Consider the following 13,053-nt stretch of genomic DNA (forward strand, 5'->3'; position numbering starts at 1 on the left):
GCCCCGCCCCCTCGCCGGCTTCCGTACCCCGGCCCCTCCCGCCTTCCGTCCGGCCCTGGCCCCGCCCCCTCGCCGGCTTCCGTCCCCCGCCCCCTCCCACCGCCGGCTTCCGTCCAGCACTGGCCCCGCCCCCTCGCCGGCTTTCGTACCCCGGCCCCTCCCGCCTAGCCCTGGCCCCGCCCCCTCGCCGGTTTCCGTACCCCGCCCCCTCCCGTCTGGCACTGGCCCCGCCCCCTCGCCGGCTTCCGTACCCCGGCCCTCCCGCCTTCCGTCCAGCCCTGGCCCCGCCCCTCGCCGGCTTCCGTACCCCGCCTCCTCCCGCCTGCCCCCGCCCCCTCGCCGGTTTCCGCAGGGGCTCATGGGAAATGGAGTCTGTTCAGCGCGGGGCGGGGCCTGCCCAGGACACTCCCCCCCCCCGGGCATCTGCTCCCTGTGGCCGCACCCGAGTGGGCGGGGCTTGGGAGAGTCCCGCCCCCGCTCACATCACGGGGGGGCCGAGCACGTGGGTTGCCGGTGGGGGCGGGTCATTCTCCAGCCCCCTTCGCCCCCCCCCCCACAAAACACACGGAGGCGGCGGCGGTGCGGGCGGGAGGCCGGTTTATTGCGCGGGGCGGCGGGGCTCCCCCCCCCCGCTGATGGGCGGCGTGGGCCGGGGGCCGAGGCTGCTCCGGCTCCGGGCTCATTTCCAGCGGCCGCCCAGGCGGGCCTTGGGGGCCCCCTTCTTGCTGCGGAGAGAAGGGGGGGGCGGGTGAGAAAAGGCGTCAGCAGCCCCCCAGATTCGCGCCCCCCCCCCGGGGGCCCGGCCCAGGCCAGCTGGTCTCAGCATTCCTCCCGCCCCTCCCCCACTCCCCCGGGGGGAGAAGGATTTGGGGGGGGGGGGTTGGTCTCTGGACCAGGACCCCAACCCCCCTCCCAAGCAGGGGAGATGGATACAGCGGAGGCTACTCACAATTTCTGGGCGTGGCTGATGCTGTTGTACAGGATGTTAATCTGCAAAGGGGTGGAAGAGCCAGTTATTACCCAGCGGGGTCAGCCTCAGTTTCCCCCACCGCGCACCCCCCCCCCGGGGTTGTATGGGAGCCGGCGCCCCCTAGAGGGGAAAGGCTCCCCTGCCCCGTTCTCTCACCTCGTATTTCTGGCGCTTGAGTTTCTCCGTGAGGTCAAACTTCTCCGACTCCAGCTGGTGGATCCAGTCGTGCAGCTCCTTGGCCTTGTCCCTGTGGGGCCAGATGGAGGCGCTGTCAGGATCGGGGGCCGCTAGCCAGCCCCCCGCCCAGCATGGCCACCCGGGGTGCTCATACCCAGAGCGCCCCGGGAAACGGGGGGCATGCGCCACCCGAGGTAGCGGCGCTCGCTCGCCCCAGGGGCTCATGGGAACAAAGCGCAGAGCATCATGGGAAAGGAGGGCATAGACAGCCAAGGTAGCAATGGTTGCTAGCCCCAGGGGCTCATGGGAAATGGGAACAAAGAGCAGAGCATCCAGGGAAATGGACACAGATGACCACAGTCGCGGATCGGGTTGCTAACCCCAAGGGATTATGGGAGGTGAGAACCAAGTGCTGAGCATCATGGAAAATGGGACCATAGATGGCCAAGGGGTAGCCAGGGTTGCTAACCCTGAGGGATCATGGGAAATGGGAGCCAAGCACAGAGCATCATGGGAAATGAAGTCCCCTGAGCCCCCCCGTACCTCAGCTCATCCTCCCGCATGCTATCGATGTTTAGGGGCTTCCGTCGCTCGGCCAAGATCCGGTTCTTCATCTCCCGCCCCGTCTGCCGCTTGCCCCGCTTCTGCTCGGCCTGGCAAACAGGGCACGGGGGTCACGTCAACACGGGCTCCCTCCAGAGCCGGGCCCTCCGGGGTGGGGCTCAGGGGGCTGGTTATAGCGGGACCCCTCGCCCGGCGCTGAGATGCGGCTGCCTCTGGGTGGGGCAGCTGGTGATTTTCAGACCACTCCCCGTACGGCAGCAAGGGGGCCAGCCCTGAGTCCACACCCCGATCCCTGCAGCACAGCGCCCCCCCCATCCAGTGTCCCTGTCCAACCTCTCTCCCCCCCACCCCCTCCCTGCCCCCACCTCACCTTGACCAGATAGCCCCCGAAATGCGGCATGGTGGACAGAACCTTCTTCTTCTTGGCGTCGTCTTCGGCCCGTTTCTTGGCCTCCTCCTCCTCCTTGCGCAGCTTCTCCTCCTGCGTGGGGGGGAGCAGAGCTGTCAGCCGTGCGGCTGCGGGGGTACAGACTGGTGGGGACGACCCCCCCAGCCCAGGGTGGGGGGACGTGGGGGAACTCACCGCTAGCTTGGCCTGGCGTTCCCGCTCCTTCTCGGTCCGGAACCGCACCTGCTCGTTCCGTTCCGCTCGGCGGCGCTCCTGCCAGGGGCCCGGGGACGGGTCAGGGCACGGCTGGTCACCCGCAGCACCCCCCCCGGCCGGCCCCACCTCTTCCCTGGAACCCACGATTGGTTCCCTGCCCCCCACACCCACAATCCGCCTGGCACGCCCCCCACTGGACCTACAATTCCCTGCCCTGACCCCCATACCCACAATCCACCTGGCACACCCCCTCCCCGGTACCTACAATTCCCTGCCCTGCCCCACCCCCATACCCACAATCTGCTAGCACGTCCCCGGTACCCATAATTCCCTACCCTGCCCCCCGCACCCACAATCCGCCTGGCACGTCCCCCACCCTGGGACCCACAATCCCCTGCCCTGCCCCCCCATACCCACAAAGCCCCTCCACCGTGCGCCCCAGGACCCACAATTCTCTCCATCAAGCCGATGAGCTCCTCCTCCTCCTTCTTCCTCTGCTCGAAGTGCACATCGATGAGCGTCTGCAGCTCCAGCAGGTCCTTCTCCATGCGCTTGCGGTGAATGTCCTGGGGGGCAGAGAGAGTGTGTGAGCTGGGGGGCACCCCACGTGGGGGGCGCTCCCCCTGCTGAGCGCCCAGTCCCTCACAGCCCAGCGCCCCCTGCTGAGCCCCCAGCTTTGCTCCCCACAACATAGTGCCCCCTGCTGAGCCCCCCCGCCTCATCCCCCGCAGCCCGGCGCCCCCCGCTGAGCCCCCCCGCCCCCTCCCCCGCCGCCTGGCCCCCCCTGATGAGCCCCCCGCCCCATCCCCTGCAGCCTGGCACCCCCTGCTGACCCCATCCCACCCCCTGCAGCCCAGCAGGATCTTTCTTACGATACTCACATCAAAGTCCACTCTCTCCCCATCGGGGATCTTCGGGGGAGCCAGCTGGGGAACTACCGGCCTGCTGCGGGGGGGAGGGATAAGAAACACGACAAAGAGGAAAGAGATTCACGCTTGACTGTTACAAGTTCAGACCCCTCCCAGTGCTGGGACGCGGCCCCTCTGGGGTGGGGCGCGGGGGCTGGGCACACAGGGACCCCTCGCCCGACGCTGGGACTCAGCCCCTCTGGGGTGGGGCGCGGGGGCTGGGCACACAGGGACCCCTCGCCCGACGCTGGGACTCAGCCCCTCTGGGGTGGGGCGCGGGGGCTGGGCACACAGGGACCCCTCACCCGGGGCTGGGACGCGGCCCCTCTGGGGTGGGGCGCGGGGGCTGAGTCGCTCAGTGCATTGGGACAGCACTCCTGCCCAGGTTGTGGGGTTCCCTGCTCTGACTTGTGGGTGGAAGTGGGGGATCCCCCATCTTACCCCCCTCCTCATGGGCACCGCAGTTACCTGGGTTTGGGACGCTCCTCTTCTGTGAAGAGAACAAGAGAAACATTGTTATTAGACAGAGAGATCGGGAAACAGTTTATGTGGGCGGGGGGAATTAGGGAGATCCGGAGGGGACGACACCCCAAAAACCTCTTAGCAAGAAAGCCCCTGATATGCTCCACCTGTCTCCAGTTCAGATGTCAGGGTACCTTCATAAGGGGGGGGGGAGAATTGATGTGGGGGGATCCATGGACAGATACCCCGACGAGGAGGAGAGAGTCCTGGCTGTTGAATAAAAAAAAGGAAGGAAAAAAAAAAAGGAGGAAAAAAAATGTATCCCTGAAGAAGAGAAGAAAATCCATGAGCAGTGGGGGGCTGCAAAGTGGGGTGCAGGGAGCGGCACCGGAGATCCAAGGGGGGTGTCATAACGTTAGCCACGGAGAAGGGTTTGGGGGAGGACGATGCTGGAGGAAGCCAGGGGGACGAGCAAAAATGTCCTTCCAATGGACCAAGTAAAGGGTTAGAGAAGGGGGGTGAGGAGGACGGGGCCCCAGGAAGGGGCCAGCAGTGGGGGGGGGCTCCCCCACCCCAGGGGACCAGACCGTGTCTCTCGTGAGTAGTTTTAGAGGCAAGCGAACTCGGCGGCTGCCGTGTCTCTCTACGGATAGAGGCTCATATACATTCAGTGCCCCCCCCCGCAGCAGCTCCCCTTCCAGCCCCCTCCTCCCCAGTGCAGTCAGGGGTGACTCTGGATGGACCCTGGGGAAGCTGGGCTCAGATTCCAGTTTTGACCCCATTGGGAACAGGAGTGACTCCAGGTTGACCCAGGAGAGCTGAGCTCAGATTCCAGTTTTGACCCCATTGGGAACAGGAGTGACTCCGGATTGACCCTGGGGAAGCTGGGCTCAGACCGTCCCCCGTGACAACAGAGCCCCGTGAATGTATATTTGGGTCACGGCCATGCACCCGGGAACTGAACTGTATCCCATACAGCCGCTGGGCATATAGATACGTTCTTCCCGCCCGGCCCCGGGCTGCACCCCGGACTCGGCACGGATACATGGGGGGCACGTGCCCCACCGCCCATGTATCGGGACCCGCACCAGCCGGCCGGCCACGCACCCCGGGTTCGCAGGAGCCCACATCTATATCCCAGCCCAGCCCGGCCCAGGAGGGATTTACCACCCGCCCCAGCCCCCGGGCTGAGATATAGAGAGAAACATATGGGGGGGGGTGCCCCGGGCAGAGCTGGGGATGGGGGGCTGCCAGGGACCCAGGGACCAGGCTAGAGTGGGAGGGTGGAGGTGTCAGTCGCTGGGGTGCAGGGATCTCCGGCCTCTAGGTGGCGCCCTCCCCCCATGCCAATAACCAGCAATTTCTATTCACCCCCAGCCACCCCCCTCTATCCACCCCATCCATCCATCCAGCCACCCCCTCTATCCACCCCAGACCAGCCACCCCTCTATCTACCTCCAGCCACCCCCCATCCAGCCACCCTGTCTATCCACCCCCATCCATCCATGCCCCTATATCCACCCCATCCACTCCCATCCAGCCACCCCCCATCCAGCCACGGCCCCCTCTATCCACCCCCAGCCACCCCCATCCAGCCACCCCCCATCTATATCCCTCTATCCCTCCATCCACATACACCCCTGTGTCTGTCCACCTGTAACTGCCCCTTCTGGGGACTGGACAGTGCGGACGGACAGATGGCGGGGGGGAGGGCGCGATGCCTGAGAGGCCCAGGTCCCGGGGGGTGATTTACCCTGGGGGGGCCCAGCCCAGCTCTGCCCATCCCCCGCTGTGCAGGCACCCCCCCCACCCTCAGCAGGGTGGGGGCAGGGTGGCACCTCATGGGAGCCCCCACCTCAGGGGTATTTCTCCAAGGAGGAAGCGAAGCAGGAAAATACCTGGGTCTGCGGCCGGCTGGGGTTCCTCAGACACTGCACACAGCCATGGGGCGGGGGGTTAAGGACAGGTATGGGGCAGGGGGAGGGAAGGTTGGGGGAGGGGACGGGGAGGGGAGAGGAGAGATTGGGGCGGGGGGAGCAAGCGCGGGAGAGAAACGGAGAGGCAGTTAAACCAAGGCAGCTCGGGTGGGGGCCCGTTAAATCCGGTTACTCGTTAGTGGGGGGGGAACTGCCCCCTCTGCCCCCCCTTCCAATGTCCCTGCCCATCTCCCTCCCCCACCCTGGTGAGATCACAATGTGCCCCCCCAACACATGCGGAGGGGGCTGGGATATGAGAGGAGAGGGAAAATGATGCAGTGGGGGCGTGCGGGTAGAAGGACCCTGCAGTGGGGGGCAGTGATGGGGAAAGGGCCCTGTAGTGACACAGTGAGGGGGAGTGAAGGGCCCTGGAATGATGCAGTTAGGGGTGAGGGGAGAAGGACCCTGCAGAGATGCAGTGGGGGCAGTGATGCAGTGGGGGGGCAGAGATGCAGTGGGTGGCTGTGGGGGAAGGGCCCTGCAGTGATGGGGGAAGGGAGAAGGACCCTGCAGTGATGCAGTGGGGGGGCAGAGAAGCAGTGGGCTGCTGTGGGGCAAGGGCCCTGCAATGATGCAATGGGGGAGGGGAAAGGGCCCTGCAGTGTTGCAGTGGGGGGTGAGGGGAGAAAGATCCTGCAGTGATGCAGTGGGGGCAGTGATGCAGGGGGGCAATGATGCAGTGGCGGGCTGTGGGGGAAGGGCCCTCCAGTGACACAATGGTGGGGGGTGAAGGGAGAAGGACCCTGCAGTGATGCAGTGGGGGCAGTGATGTGGGGGGACGGGACAGAGATGCAGTGGGTGGCTGTGGGGGAAGGGCCCTCCAGTGATGCAGTGGGGGGAGGGGGGAAGGGCACTGCAGTAATGCAGTGTGGGGGTGTCCTAGGTCAGGTACACGCCTGACTCTAACACAGGCGTCCTCCGTGCTGCCCCCACCCTGGCTGATGCCCCCACGGCCGCCCCACCCCCAGGGGAGGAAAAACCCTTCAGCCGACAAACCAGAAAGGAGGAAGCCTGTGAAGAGAAACCTAACATGGACGAGAGAACAAACATGATGGGAACAGAACCCAGGAGTCCTGGCCCCCAGCCCCCCCCTCTACCCACTAGTTCCCATTTCCCTCCCAGAGCCGGGGAGAGAACCCAGGAGTCCTGGCCCCCAGCCGCCACCCCCGCCCCCACTCTACCCCTAGCCTCCACTCCCATCAAGTTGCTTCTTCCTGATTCCAGCCGGGCTGTGAGGTCTCTGCTTCTGGTGACCTAGAGGAAAGAGGGGGGTCCCCCGCGGCACGGGGAAGGGCAGCTGTGTGCAGCCGTCTCACCTTCCTCCTCCTCGGCCTGCTCAGCCTGTTCCTCTTCTTCAGAGAGAGAGAAAGAAAGAGAGTGAGGGGTTAGTGCTGGGCTCTGTGTTCCCAGGGTCCCATCCCAGGGGGCAGATTGCAGGAGTCGCGGGAGGGTGTCTGGGGGGAAGGTTGGGGGGGGGGGGTGTAACGCCGGGCAACAGAAGATTAAACAAATCATCAGGCTGGGTGACCTGAAAGCAACCCTTAAGGATGTTTCAAAAGGGCACAGCCACGGTGAACAAGGCCATTCCTGGTAGACAGGTATCAGAGCCGTGTTGAGGAGCCTCGTTTGCCAGCACTGTTAGAGACTCAAAGAGCAGCTGCTAAATGCGTCTCCGTTTACCGCAAGCTACCGGTGGGATCGAATTAGCTGGTAGACGCTGCAACCATCCCGTTCCTGACCCCTAATGCTCCGTCGCTGGCTACTAGTGACTTGGAGAGCAAATCTTATCTGCCAGATGGGATGTGTGATGTAATAACGCCCTGGTCCTCATCTGGCCTCGAAACCCTTTGGGAACCTTGTCTCTTATTTTTCCTAAGCAGTCTCAGGTTTCCGGATGGAGGATTGGCCCTGAGTGTGTGTTTGGGTCGGCGGTGGGGGGAGACCTGAAATATTCATTGACTGGGGAGCGATTGTGTCTGATCCTTTGGGATTAGAAGGAACCTCACCCAGGGTGAAATGGGGTTTTGAATAACCTCTCGCTGTATTCGATTGGGCTGACTGGATGGGGACAGCGTTCGGCTTCGGGGTAACCGGCCTGGTCCGTTACTGGCTTGGTGAATCTGATTGTAAACCACCAGTTTGGATGGCGGGGGGGTCGGCTGCCCTGAGGGTCACCTTCTCAGTGCGGCCCATCCAGGCAGCCGGTCACAGGGGGAGGGGTTTTTTGGGGGGAGGTGGTGGGGGGGGAACCAGGCCTTGCGGGGTCACCCCGAGGCTGTGATAGCCCCGGCCAGGAATCCGGTGGCTCCGTCCCTTCCCCTGCGGTCGCCTCCTCTTGGGGGGGAAAAGACAGATGGTCAGAGACAGATGTGGGGGTGGGGGAGCTGGGACCCTCCACCCCTCCTCCCTCCCTCCCCCTTCCCCTTCATCCATCACCCCACCCCCTTCCCTCTCCCCCTCACGCCGGGGCCAGACCCAGAGCATATTTGACTTCAGACACAAATGTGATGATTTAAAGGGGAACGGGGGCGGGGGCGTAAGCCCCCCACACCCCTGATTCCATTCAGAAGAGCAGCTAAGTCTGTGAAAGAAGGATTCCTGGCCGAGCAGACTTGCCCTTTAAGAAGGCGGACCCTACACATACTTGTCTGCAGACAGAAATTGAAACATTAAAGGGGAGTTGGGGGTGGGGCATAGGGAAGCCACTTTGCCATCCTGTTTTAGGGGCTGATAAATCTGCAGAGTCCATGTCAGATGGTGACTTTCCCTTTAAGAGGGCGGGCCCTACCAATATTTATCTGGAGACAGAAATTTAAAAATTAAAGGGGGAGTTGGAGGGTGATTCTAATAATGATGCCCCTAAACGCAGCCCCTCTCAAGATAGCAGTGAGACAGCCATAAGCTGTGAGTCAAATAAATAACCAAAAAATAGAGCGATGATTAATAACATCCATACGAAATAGCCTTTAAGGGAAAGGATCAGGCTGAACAATGCTGATATTTATTAATAATTTCTGATGGCTGGTAATTATTAACCTTCAGTCGTTAAGTACTAAAGTCTGTATGTAGTTCATTAGTAAGAATTTATAATTGATTATTAACACCCATCAGTAAACATTTCAATATCAAATATCTATATAAAGTAATAATTTGTATTGATTAGCCATCTGTTGTTAAATATTTGAATATAAACTATGCAAATCAATGATTAGCCAATTATTATGTATAATTATTAACCACCAGTTATTGACATTTACATATTAAAATATGTATATAATAAATGGTCAACCATTTCTTATTGATAACTGTTAAGTATCTGCCATTCAATATTTGACTCTTAAAATCGGTGTAGAATCATTACATTATCAACCATTTATCATCTATACTCATTACCTCTCCATCAATACGTATTCGAATCGTACAATATTTAAATAAAAATAATTACATTAACGATTCTTTATCATCATTAACCACCTGTCGTTAGCTAAGTAAACGTTAGATAGATAACGAATAAATTACCAACCATTCTTGAGAGTAATTATAACCTGCTATCATTCAATATTTGAATAATAAACTATTTACGTCATGATTATACTCGCTGTTATTGTCCGTGATTCTTAGCCAGACTAAATATTAAAATCTAAACAGGCCAAGAAAACGATTAACCATTTAGTCTTGGAAATCGTTCTGCGCCACCTCTCGTTGATTATTTGTCTGTTAACGCAGCTACACAAGGGTGAAGTTACTAACCCGCCTGGCTATTTCTGGGTTATTAACGGCACTAGATCGTACCTATTGCCCTGTTAGGTAAGAAGAGGTTCCTATCGCGGGACGAATCCCTGTATGTCCATTGTAACACGACCCGATTATCTGGGTTGGCCTAAGAACAAATGGGGGTGAAGCGACTGAGAAAGGAAACCCAGGGCCGCCCAGAGGATTCAGGGGGCCTGGGGTCTTCGTGAGAGTTTTCTGGGGCCCCCGGAGTGAGTGAAGGACCCAGATCCAAGGGCCCCGAAAAACTCTCGTGGGGGCCCCTGTGGGGCCTGGAGCCTGGGGCAAATTGCCCCACCTGCCCCCACCTCTGGGCGGCCCTGGGGAAACCCCTGGCCTGACCCATCTGAGGGGGCCTGGGCCTCTTCCCTGGCCACCCGTTCCCCCCCCGGCTCAGACGACTCCTGCCCCAGACTGACCCACTAGGGTCTTTTCCTCCCCTCTCGCTGCCGGCGGAGGACCTCAGTCATTAATAGAGGCTAATTAACAGCGACCAGGGATTAACGGATTGCGGCAGCGGGGGCCGGGGGAAGCGTCACGTACCTTCATGCTGCTCCCTGGGGAGAAAAGGAGAGAGAGAGAGAGAAGCTTGTTGCACATTAGTGTAGCCAGCACCAGACCTGGGTCCTGACCCATCCAGGGCTGCTGTGTGCTGGGGACCCCCGGCCTGCCCAGGGTTAAGATCCATGGGGCAGCCCAACTTAATTCAGTTCCGGGGCAGGGACTGGCTGGCTCAGAGGGGCAGGGAATGGGGCCTGGGGCTTTTCCCCTCTAGGGAGCACCCGATCCCACCCGCCCCAGGGCGGGGACTGGCTGGTTCGAGGGGATGGGGGGGTCACGGGGCCTTTCGCCTGTAGGGGGCGCCGGCTCCATCTGGCCCCAGGGCAGGGACTGGCTGGCTCAGGGGGGCAGGGAATGGGGCTCGGGGCCTGTCCCCTCTAGGGGGCGCCGGCTCCCATCCAGCCCAGGGCAGGGACTGGCTGGCTCAGGGGAGGGGGGGGACGTTCACTTACTCCTCATACTCCACCTCTTCTGCCTCAGACATGGTGCTGGCTGATGGGGTTCACCTGGGGGTGGAGAGAAATAGACACAGATCAGCACTTCGGTGGTGGGGGAATTTCGGTGGAGAAAGGTTTGAGGGCTGGGCTAGCAGGGGGCTGCGGGTCGGGAGTGAGGGGCACTGGCAGGGCTGGGGGGAGCCCAGGGCTGGGCTAGCAGGGGGCTGCGGGTCGGGAGTGAGGGGCAATGGCAGGGCTGGGCTAGCAGGGGGCTGCGGGTCAGGAGTGAGGGGCACCGGCAGGGCTGGGGGGTGCCCAGGGCTGGGCTAGCAGGGGGCTGCGGGTCGGGAGTGAGGAGCACCAGCAGGGCTGGGGGGGCAGGGCTGGGCTAGCAGGGGGCTGCGGGTCGGGAGTGAGGGGCACCGGCAGGGCTGGGGGGGGAGCCCAGGGCTGGGCTAGCGGGGGCTGCGGGTCGGGAGTGAGGGGCACCGGCAGCACCCTGGGAGCAGGGTGGGGGGCTGGGCTGTCCTTGGGGCGGGGTGCGCTCGGGGTGCGCTGGGGGGGGGAGGGGGAGCCGGCAGCTGCTGAAAGGTCACAGCTATTTCGGGATCTGGCTGCCATTGTCTCCTGCATTTGTCTCTCTGTGTCTCCAAATAACAATGCCAGCGGGCGGGGAGCCAGGTGCCGGGATCTGCCCTGTGCCAGCCCCCCTCCCCCCCACTCCGCCCCCCCCCCCCGTCACTCCTGCGCCGAGCGTCCCGGGCTCAGCCGGGCCGAGAGATGCAGCTGCTCTGCTCCCTGGGTCTCTGGGGGCACCGTCCTCTGGCCCCTGCACCCCTGCACCCCGTGGCTCACTGCCTGGCGGGTGTGAGCTGGGGGCAGGTTCAGGGGTGAATTTGGGGGCAGGCTTGGGGGTCAGGGAGGAGTTTGGGGGACTAGGGGTGACCGGCGAAGGGTTTGGGGGCCAGGAGCAGATTGGGGGGAACAGTCAGGGGAGTTTGGGGATGGTTCTGGGGTGACTTTGGGAGGGAGGATTTGGAGGGCCCAGGGTGACTGGGGAGGGTTTGGGGTTGGGGTGGCTTTAGGAGGGAGGATTTGGGGCTGGGGTGATGGGGAGGGTTTGGGGGTTGGGGTGGCTTTGGGAGGGAGGATTTGGGGGCTGGGGTGATGGGGAGGGTTTGGGGGTAGGGGTGGCTTTGGAAGGAGGATTTGGGGGTCTGGGGTGATGGGGAGGGTTTGGGGGTCGGGGTGGCTTTAGGAGGGAGGATTTGGGGGCTGGGGTGACAGGGAGGGTTTGGGGGTTGGGCTGGCTTTGGGAGGGAGGATTTGGGGGCTGGGGTGACTGGGGAGGGTTTGGGGTTTGGGTGGCTTTGGGAGGGAGGATTTGGGGGTCTGGGGTGATGGGGGAGGGTTTGGGGTTTGGGTGGCTTTGGGAGGAGGATTTGGGGGTCTGGGGTGATGGGGAGGGTTTGGGGGTTTGGGAGGGAGGATTGGGGGCTGGGGTGACGGGAGGGTTTGGGGGTTGGGGTGGCTTTGGGAGGGAGGATTTGGGGGTCTGGGGTGATGGGGAGGGTTTGAGGGGTTGGGGTGGCTTTAGGAGGGAGGATTTGGGGGTCTGGGGTGATGGGGGAGGGTTTGGGGGGTTGGGGTGGCTTTGGGAGGGAGGATTTGGGGGGCTGGGGTGACGGGAGGGTTTTGGGGGCCAGGTGGGAGTTCAGGGAGAAGGTTCCAGGGGTCAGGGGAGAGGAGGGGGGAAGGTTTGGAGGGTGGGGTTTGGGGCAAGGTTTGGGGGGGTCAGGACTTGGGGGGAAGGTTCTGGGGTGCATTCAGGAGGAAGGACGGGGAGGTCAGGGGTGAGTTGGGGGCAGGGGTGAGGGGGGTCTATGGCAGTTCTGTATTTCACCATCAATCCCCCCCAGTGGGGGACCCCAGGTGCCCCCACCCTGCAGCCCCCCAGCCCCCCAGCCCTGGTACCTGGGGATGTGCAGTTGGTTCAAGCTTCCTCAGGCTCCACACAGTCGCTCTCTGCGCTGTGGGGGGGGATTTATTAGGGGGAACTGGACACCAGGCCCCCCAGCTCCCTCCCACATGATTGGCCGGAGGGGGTGTGACACGCCCGTGATGTCATCAGCAAATTCCTGGGGGAAAAATTCATATGAACAGGACCAGGGGGACATGACCAGACAGATGGATTTTTGAAGGGGTGCTGTGAGCTTCCTACAGCAGTGCCCCAGCTGGGGACCCCGGCGCTGCGAGCTTCCCCACAGCAGTGCCCCAGCTGGGGACCCCGGTGCTGCGAGCTTCCTACAGCAGTGCCCCAGCTGGGGACCCCGGCGCTGCGAGCTTCCCCACAGCAGTGCCCCAGCTGGGGACCCCGGCGCTGCGAGCTTCCCCACTGCAGTGCCCCAGCTGGGGACCCTGGCGCTGCGACCTTCCCCACAGCAGTGCCCCAGGCGCTGCAAGCTTCCCCACAGCAGTGCCCTCCGCCAAGGAGGGCAGGAGGTTGGGGAGAGTGAAAGAATAGACACTGTTGGGTTCTGAGTCCATTGTTCCAGGGATGCCTGGGCTGAAATGTCAGGGTAACCCGAGCCTCTGCAGCTGTCAGAGGGGAGATAAACATAGC

At 62.2% G+C, this 13,053-nt stretch overlaps 1 protein-coding gene across 3 annotated transcripts; it reads right to left on the reverse strand.

Annotated features, from left to right (window-relative positions):
- Positions 1-641: 641 nt before the first annotated feature.
- Positions 642-12,467, reverse strand: TNNT1 (troponin T1, slow skeletal type). 3 transcript variants are annotated; one of them, XM_039510114.1, is made up of 14 exons: positions 12,405-12,467; positions 10,446-10,499; positions 9,976-9,989; positions 6,978-7,013; positions 5,584-5,616; positions 3,692-3,713; positions 3,197-3,260; positions 2,765-2,881; positions 2,295-2,372; positions 2,082-2,192; positions 1,691-1,800; positions 1,127-1,217; positions 950-990; positions 642-725 (listed from the first exon to the last, which is right to left on the reverse strand). In XM_039510114.1, exons 2-14 carry the CDS (start codon positions 10,475-10,477, stop codon positions 680-682), a joined length of 795 nt encoding a protein of 264 aa, XP_039366048.1. In that variant the 5' UTR covers positions 10,478-10,499; positions 12,405-12,467; the 3' UTR covers positions 642-679. The 3 variants fall into 3 exon arrangements, with proteins under 3 accessions (XP_039366048.1, XP_039366049.1, XP_039366050.1); XM_039510115.1 differs by lacking the exon at positions 5,584-5,616; XM_039510116.1 differs by lacking the exons at positions 5,584-5,616; positions 6,978-7,013.
- Positions 12,468-13,053: the final 586 nt, after the last annotated feature.

Source organism: Mauremys reevesii, linkage group 22 (genome assembly GCF_016161935.1).
Source record: "Mauremys reevesii isolate NIE-2019 linkage group 22, ASM1616193v1, whole genome shotgun sequence".
NCBI lineage: Eukaryota > Metazoa > Chordata > Testudines > Geoemydidae > Mauremys > Mauremys reevesii.